Genomic DNA, 8884 nt, shown 5'->3' with positions numbered 1-8884 from the left:
GAAACTTTACATTAATCTTTCTTTATTTTATTTCGTGTTTGATTTTCTAGTTTCTCGAAATTGAATTTAAACGTGCACTTCGACTACGCCCCGTTTCGGAAAGCCGATTTTTTGACTCCAGCTGGTTAAAGTCTAGAGCTTAAATCCCGAGCTGAATCCCGAGCTCGGAAACCGGCCATCAAAGATGGTACAAGGTACAATTATTGAAAGCACTCATTCATCAATCAAATAAGGAATTCCTTTTGATCGAGTTATAAATCTGACGAATTCATTAAATTATCGAAGACAGAAACAGCCATCACAATGTATCATGGAACCACCTGGAGACTGATCTTCTGCTACTGCAGTCGTCAAATATTGACGACAGGAAGAACGGCTAGCATGAGATTCAACAAGCGCAACTATACACAGTTTTCCGAATTTCCTTCTAGCTTTTCTCCTTGCACATCGATTCCGATTTTTGATCAATATTATTTAATCATTCATGATTGAAACTATAGTCATAGACAAATAATACAATTATTATTCCACACAATGGCCCATGCTGTAGTTTAGTCTGGCATGAAATAACACTCAGTCTCCAAAAAGTGGAATTTGCCAAAACGATTGAACCTGACTCGATTGAAAGCACTTTGACTATAGTGAGGTCCACGTTATAATGGCAGTGTTTGATTAGCAATGGTATTGCTATCCTTGTCTTTTATTCAACAAAGCGTATAGCGCTATATCTTTCTCGCATTGCTCTGTTGCCAGATCGTTTTTTAACAATGTAGAATTAATAATTAATCAACAAACTATTCCATCTTAATTATGTAAATTCATTAAGGAATGATTAAAAAATATAATTTCCTGCTTAACCCTTCTACTACCAAGCGCGGTAATTGGACTACCCCAACCCACATTTTTTGTAGATAATGTTAACATATTTCATTGAAACCTTGAGTACTTTTCAAAAACATATCACTTTAGCTGTTTTTCTCATTAAATCATCTCATTCCTCTTTTTTTTTAATATTATTAGCAGATTTATCCTTGGGGTGACTCTAAATGCATTTTATAGATGAATTAATGGGAAAGAATATAGAATAATCATATAAAACAGAAATATTGTTGGGGTAACCCAGTTACCCCACTTGGTATTTCGTGTATGTGAAAAACGTTGGTAGTAGAAGGGTTAGTAAAATATAATTGGTTGTTTTAAGCTAGAATGAACAGTGAATATTACATCAATAAACCTGTATCAGCTACCGTCTATAGAAGGCATTGACAAGACAGAGCTTCGGCAACGTTTTTTTCCTATCTTTCTCCACTGCCATTATAACGTGGACCTCACTATAGTCAATTGATCCTCATGATTCGAAAACAGTGATAATTGCTTCAATCTAATCTAATCTGAATAGAGACTAGTGTATCTATCTAGCAATGAAGGATTCCCAATCCCCAATAAGATTTATTTATTTAGCGTAAGGTAGAAACACAACAAATATATAGCTGATGAGTCTCAAATACCTAGATATACACTGTATATTTCCAAATTCTTTGAGATATGAGAATGAGAGTATAAGTGAGAACCTGGAGTATGCAGGATGGACCTACTGCAAGAAGGATACCCAAACCCCAATAAGTCAGTGAAAACCTAGCTCTCAAATGTGACCCGATCGAAAGCACCCATACATGAATTCCGCTACTACAAATCAGCTGCTAATCGATTCAGCCCACGTGCCAAAGTCGCCACTATCAATCAATAAAAGCCAGCTTCGGCCAGTGTCAGTCACACTCATTCATTGTTAGCGATGGCAGTAAGACACCAGCAGTCTGTGCTCTGTTCCGTGGCGATTGCAGTCGTTTGCGTCTCGGCGCTGGCTGCGGCTCTGCCCACCGAAAGCGAAGCTCCCGCCGCCCAAGTGCCAAAGTCCGTCAGCGATGAACTCCGTCTCCAGTGCGCCAACAATGACGGAATCGCATGCATCAAGTACAAGTTCCTTGACCTCCTCGACCAGGCTCTCAGCAAGGACACTATTCAGGTACGATTGAAAAATAATTGATTTTATTATCATCAGGTTTCAATAAAATCTTCAGTTTCAAATTCTACAACGTGGAATGGAGAGAAAATGTTTGCATTTACAACTATTTGAGAAAACTTTTTATGTAGTTGCGAAGCTGATATTGTGGTAATTATTCATTTCAAGACTAACAAATTGTCAAAAAACCACAGATTTATTGATAAACAGTTTATCAGAGATTGACAATGGTGTAATAACCGAAACCCGGTCTTTCTAAGTATCAATAAATCTGTGGTTTTTTGACAATTTCTTAGTCTTTTTCATTTTTAATATTTGAGAAACCTTGAGAACAAGTATGAGAAGAGAATACTGTGCTCATTCCGAATACTTTCGAATTCTGTATCCAATTTTAGAATGGAATAGAATGACAAAATGACTACCTTTATTTTCAAAAATTCGACTGAGTCATTGTCAATATTGTAGAACCGTTCCATAATTGAATAAAAACACAAATTTAATATGTTGTCAAATTCTACACTGTAACAGTGTTGACAACATATTTGTGTTTTTATTCATAAACACTGTAACAGTGTAGAATTTGACAACATATTTGTGTTTTTATTCAACCTTCATTTTCCTAAAGAGCGAAGTCAGAGCACAGTTGTACCTCCCGCATTCACTTTGCATCGGAAGAATAAGATGTTAGAATATCCGGCTATTTCAAATTCTACAGAGCAATGATTAAATGGAAATAGAGATGCTTACAATCACAAATACGGTATCTGAAAACTTGATAAAAAGTAGTAGAAAAACGAAAAACAGTTTCATTCGTGTTTCATTTTCAATTACAGTGATCGAATTACCATGATCTTTTTCTGCTCTGAAATGTGTATTCATTCAATAGCTACTCTACTGCTGTTTGATGGATTTTGATGCGTTGATTTCACTATTCAATCAATTAATCATTCATTTATCAATACAATTATTACGATGATCCATAATAAAAATTATCATAATCTGGAAAAGAAAAGCTAAGCTCAGTTTGTACTATTGAATTGAATTGAATTTATTGCCAAAATTACAAATACATATTTGTACAATATTAATTACAAGAGTATACAATACAAATGGACATTGATTTTAACTTGTGTACAACAATATTATCAATGTAATATTTGGCACTGCCAACATAAGATACCTTGTGTGTTGGCAGTGAGGTGCAGTTCACTTATTCTGCTTCAAGTACTTTATATACAATTCAAATTCGATAATGTTGAAGAAAGTATTACAGTAATTTACAAAAATCGCAAAAGCTTGGAAAAAAACAAAACTCAAGAATACTACATTTTATATGAGAAAGTGATATCTAATTAATTATTGTGACGCCTTGAGGCCATCATGACAAAAAATCACAGATTTCCTTTTTCAAATTTCAATGGTGATGAACAAACTGTTCTATTATTTGTATTATCATATGAGTTTTCAGTTTCTGTTCTTGATTATTTTTTCCATTTCATAGAGTGTCATACAAACTGTTTGATGTTTGATCAATTCAGATTCGTTGGTTTCACAATTACTGTTCATCCATTTTGTAGGTATCTGACAGCGTTTCAGTGGAGAAGAACACGGAAAGCGTCGCTGAAACCGACGAGGACAATGAAACCAGTTCGGGCCGCGGATTCCTCGACCAGGCTGAGCAATACGTCAAAAGCCACGATCTGGTGGTGAGACTGCCCAAGATGCTCGGAGGCGCCAGCCTCTCGTTTTCCAGCCGAAACATGGACTTGGATGAAGTGTCAATGAAACTCAAGATGCAAGATGAGTCGGGAGTCGAAGGAAAAAGTAAGGACGAAAATAGTTTGATTAATTGGAAACCTCTCCCACTTGAAAATCTACAGATATTCATCCTTTTTCTAAGCTGTGGAAACAGTCTGTTATCTTAGTAGTATGTATTTCTATATTCTTTTTCGTTAGTGAGGATAGAAATCGTTCAATAGATTAAATACCCCACTTGAAAATATACAAGTATCCATCCACTTTCCAAACTAAACTATGAAAACATGTTATCTGAGTAGATATTTCACCTCCTATTTCATTTGAATCTCTACTTTGTACAGATTTGTTTATTAACTTTTTAATTATTATTTAACGAAAATCCTAGATTTTAATCCTAATAATTATATATTAATTAGCATTTGAATAAATGCATTCTCTATTTAATTCCATCTATTAACTTTTTCCTTCAAACCTCAATAGCTCCTATTTCTCCTCTTTGCTAAGGAAAACAAACTTCTTAGTAGATCTTTGGATAATCATATTATTTCTTAATTTTGTTCATGAGCTACTCACAACTATGCTTATAAGAAGCCAATTGACATTGACTTTATACTGAAGGTTTCAAAACATTCATCTGTATTCCTAATGAGTTTTATGTAAATTAATGAAAATTTAGGGATTGTATGTATGCTTCACCATGAAGTCAACCAACAATTAGACAGTTTTGTTGATTGTGTTTCTCATGAATATATGTGAGAAATTTAGTATTTGTAGGTATGTTTCATTACGAAGTCAACCGATAAAGTGCGCTTGATGGATGATAATTTGTTAATTGTCGTGTTTGGTATCAACGATAATCTGTTTACTGTTTTCTCGCGTTCGACAGGCCGCAGGAACTGTATCTCTCATGAATGAGTATTTGATATGATAGTATTTATATTATTATTATTATCATTATTATTATTATCAATGATAATTCTGTTTACTGTTCTCTTGCGTTTGACAGGCCGCAGGAACTGTATCACTCATGGATGAGTATTTGATATCAATGATAATTCTGTTTACTGTTATCTTGCGTTTGACAGGCCGCAGGAACTGTATCACTCATGAATGAGTATTTGATATCAATGATAATTCTGTTTACTGTTTTCTCGCGTTCGACAGGCCGCAAGAACAGACGCCTGCGCCGCCTCCTCATTCCTCTGATGATCTTCGTCCTCCTGAAGGCGATGACCCTGGTGCCTCTCGCCGTCGGTGTCCTGGGACTCAAGGCATGGAACGCCCTGCAGCTCTCCTTCTTCTCGTTCGTCATCTCCATCTCGCTGGCCATCTTCCAGCTGTGCAAGAAGATAGCCGCCGACAATGCTGTGGTTCCCGCCGCCCATACTAGCGCCTGGGACGCCTACAAGTACGCGGCCGCCAGGAACTTCCTGACACAGGCGGCGACCGTGGGTGCGACAGAGAGGCGTCTCGAAGACGCTGACGCTGCTCAGATGCTGGCGTACAGCGGATACCCGGTTGCTCAGTGAGGCCGGCTGCCTCATACCTAGCCATATTGGCACCAACAAATGAGAGGTAGGCAACGCAATACTGTAGAAGAACAATACTCTGATCTAACTTCTGACTTGGTTCAACACAAACAAAGATAGGGAATACAATGTATTACAAATCGGACGTAATATCAATTGGTTATAGCTTAATCTCGCACAGCTGCCTCATTCTTAGCTACATTATAATTATTGGCTCCACTAAATTAGGGCTGAGCAATCTTATTCTGCCAACTGTCATGAACAATATTCCGATGATGTAACTTCCGACATGGTGTAGGTACTCTATAAAGTATCATATCGATTGTATTATAACTCAATTTTGCACAACTGCCTCATTTCTAGCCATATTGGCATCAACAAATGAGAAGTAGATGATGCAAAACTATGAAAAAAAAATACTATCGTGAGCCTCAACTGATGTAACTGTGAATTTTAAGTTCTCTATTGTGTTTCTTTGTATGCAAGACGGTATGAAATTTACCTGCATCACATCCACTTGAACTCATAAAAACGCTAGGAGTAAATAACTTCTCTTCAGTACCTAGTCTGAGACTTTTTCACAACTCAAGGGTCTCTTAGTCTCTAAGTGACTCCTCACTATTGCATCTCTACATTTTTTCCCTCTCAACTGTTGGAGTGATAGTTAACTTTTCTACGTTTCCTTGTATTTATATAATCAAATCAAATTTTATTCTCACAATTTACAAATAATACAGTACAGTTACAGTACATTTATATATACCCTTACGTTATGAGAGACTCACATGTAGGCTTAAGCCTGTGTTTGTGAGGGCCTGGCGTAATTCGCTGAATTTAAAATCGATAAACTAAATTTTGAAAATTGATATTATATTAAACTAAATTGAGAAAAATACAGTTTAAAAAAAATGATATGAGTGAATGTTCATATTATAGGAAGAAAACAAATAATTGGCTGCAGAAATAGCCATAAATGACTAAAAGTTAGTAAAACTAAAAGGTAGATACACTATAGCAATAAATACATTACAAATAATATATAATATTATAGGCTGTTCTCTTATCCACTTTTCCCGTTCTCTTTAAGAAACTGTGCGAAATTGAATTGTACCCTATTTCATGTAACTTCTGGTTTGATGCCACACTTATAAGATGGGGAGTATAATGTAAACCAATTTGGAAGTTATAACAATAAATTACATTCCCTCACAGTTTCTTACAGAGAACGAAGACGGTGAAAGAACAGCCCATCGTAAATGAAATAAAACATTGAAGCTTGAAACTATGTCTTGCATGAGAAGAAATAGAATAGTCAAATTCATATTTATTTTCTCAAAAAACATACATAATTATAATAGTAAACTTACATCGTTCACTTGATAGTGAGCTTAAATCGACTCCATATTGTTAAAACGTCAAAATTACTGATTTATAAAAACAATTTGAGATACAAGATTATAGATACTATTATCATACAGAAACGATAGCATAGATATCCCATGGTATAGGGCGTTTATGTCGCAACTTTTACTGTTATTCCAAGCTGATAGTTCACATAGTTCTTTCCTATGCAGCTGTGTGACGCTGGTAGTCCCTCAAATTGTGACGTTCATACACTCTCACCCCAACAAAACAGTAAAAATTGACAATAATCGGCTTGAGATAACAGTAAAAGTTGCGACATAAATTCCCTATACCATGGGATATCTACTTATGCTATTGTTTCTCTATGCTATTATTTTCTATGATTGAACATTCAAGTAGCACTATCTCATCAGAGATTTATGATATATTTATCAGTCCACTAGAGATTGATGAAGTTGTAACAATCGATACTGGGTTCTTCATTGATTGCCAATATCAAATCGCTTCCATTGATTTTGAATATCTACCACGAGACAGGAATAAAAATACAATCACAACTGTTGTTGAGAGAAAACAGAAATTTTAATAGCGTTGTAATAATTTTATCTAATGTAACTATTTCCGTTTCAGATACCAAAGAGGTTAATGGATGCGATTGATACCGACCCGATACCTTACTCCAGAAAATTCAAAGAGAGTTATATTCCTTCGATTAAACTTCCCACATTGTTGGTTGAAGGAAGGTTCACTACACCAAACTGTAAAAACTTATAGAATAAAATTTTATTTATTAATTTATAAAGAAAAATCTACTCTTGATTCTATAATAGTCATCCTACTACCATCATAATAAGATAACATTCTTGATATACTATTCTCATTTATGATTTATTTTCTGGAGCTATTCGATATTCTTCCAAAAGAATCTACAACTGGTGCCAGTCCTCTCATCTTTTATTATAATATGACATAGGCCCGGTTGCATAAAAGCCGGTAAAATTTTACACGTGATTAATTTCACTTCACCAAACTGTAAAAACTTATAAAATAAAATTTTTTTTTTATTGATTTACGAAGAAAAATCTACTCTCGATTCTATACCATCATAAGTTTTAACAGTGATTAATTTCACGAGAAGGCCTTTTTGATGAGACGGCTTTTCTGATTGGTTCTCGTGGAATTAATCACAATTAAAATTCAACCGGCTTTTGTGCAACCGGCACATAATTTTCTGGCTGATGGTTACAATGACATAATGCTGTTCATTCTATTTTAACGCTTAATAGAATATCTTGTCTATAAGTAGATGAAGAAAAGGGTGGGCTAATAGTTGTAAATTATATGAATTTTTTTATAAAACTAGGTTGTTGATCATCTCACTCTTGAAATTATAATTCTTCCGGACTAATATATCAAGCTCATCATTATTGCTCCAATTCTGCTATTGAAGTTCTAAATATGTATGAAAAACCATGAGTGAGATGGAAAGCTTTGAGCACTGGCAGCTTATCGCATTCAATCATTGAAGTAATAAACATAAAATGTTCGAATAATCATTCAATAGTGGAGGTTATCTTCCACTTATCCTGGAATCCTGGAAACCTCACTCAGTTGATATAGTGAAGATGGAGAAATAATCCTCACTCCCACTCATCAATATTTATGGTATAATCGCAAGTGGTCTAAGAAATGTCTCATATGAATCTACAAGGAATCTATGATAAGAAGTTCTCATTGCTTGAATGAGAGCACAGATTTTTCAATAATATCAGTACCTTGATATTTGAGTATTCTCAAATTCTCATTTAAATCCTATAGATCAGGAAATCATTCAGCCGATTTTGTAAAATGAAAAACTTTCCCTCAATGGAGGGAAACCCCCTATATTTGATATATTTGACATGTCGTACACCGTTTGAGCTGTGCTCATCAAATGCGGTTTAATACGACGAAAAAACAATAATAATAATTATTATAATAATGGTACTGATTTACATAATTATATTTTCATACGTGATAAAAATATTGTTTGTGAGTAGTATTACAAGAATAGGAAAACAGGGATTGAATGAGTTGGTAATTAACTAATCCTGATGAATCGAAATTTTTGAATAAGCTCATCGTACCTAAACTAGCCTAATCTGGAAGAAAATATTCAGGTTTGGTTTCGTGAAAGTCAGTTGAATTTCAACTGTGATTAATTATTCCATTA

The 8884-nt window shown here is 34.8% G+C and overlaps 1 protein-coding gene across 1 annotated transcript; it reads left to right on the top strand.

Moving 5' to 3' along the window:
- The first annotated feature begins 1763 nt into the window (after positions 1–1763).
- Positions 1764–7480, top strand: LOC111053610. The gene is made up of 4 exons (XM_039419603.1): positions 1764–2023; positions 3598–3844; positions 4943–5353; positions 7303–7480. The coding sequence occupies exons 1-3, from the start codon at positions 1793–1795 to the stop codon at positions 5305–5307; spliced, it is 843 nt and encodes a 280-aa protein (XP_039275537.1). The 5' UTR covers positions 1764–1792; the 3' UTR covers positions 5308–5353; positions 7303–7480.
- Positions 7481–8884: the final 1404 nt, after the last annotated feature.

The sequence above is a fragment of the Nilaparvata lugens genome, chromosome 1 (genome assembly GCF_014356525.2).
Source record: "Nilaparvata lugens isolate BPH chromosome 1, ASM1435652v1, whole genome shotgun sequence".
NCBI lineage: Eukaryota > Metazoa > Arthropoda > Insecta > Hemiptera > Delphacidae > Nilaparvata > Nilaparvata lugens.
This window is presented reverse-complemented; position numbering and strand designations above follow the sequence as displayed.

Excerpts from the sequence above, each read along its gene's own strand:
- LOC111053610 (XM_039419603.1), top strand. The coding sequence starts at position 1,793 with ATGGCAGTAAGACACCAGCAGTCTGTGCTCTGTTCCGTGGCGATTGCA. Across the intron at positions 2,024-3,597 it reads TCAGCAAGGACACTATTCAG|GTATCTGACAGCGTTTCAGT; the intron begins GTACGATTGAAA and ends TCCATTTTGTAG. Across the intron at positions 3,845-4,942 it reads GTCGGGAGTCGAAGGAAAAA|GCCGCAAGAACAGACGCCTG; the intron begins GTAAGGACGAAA and ends CGCGTTCGACAG.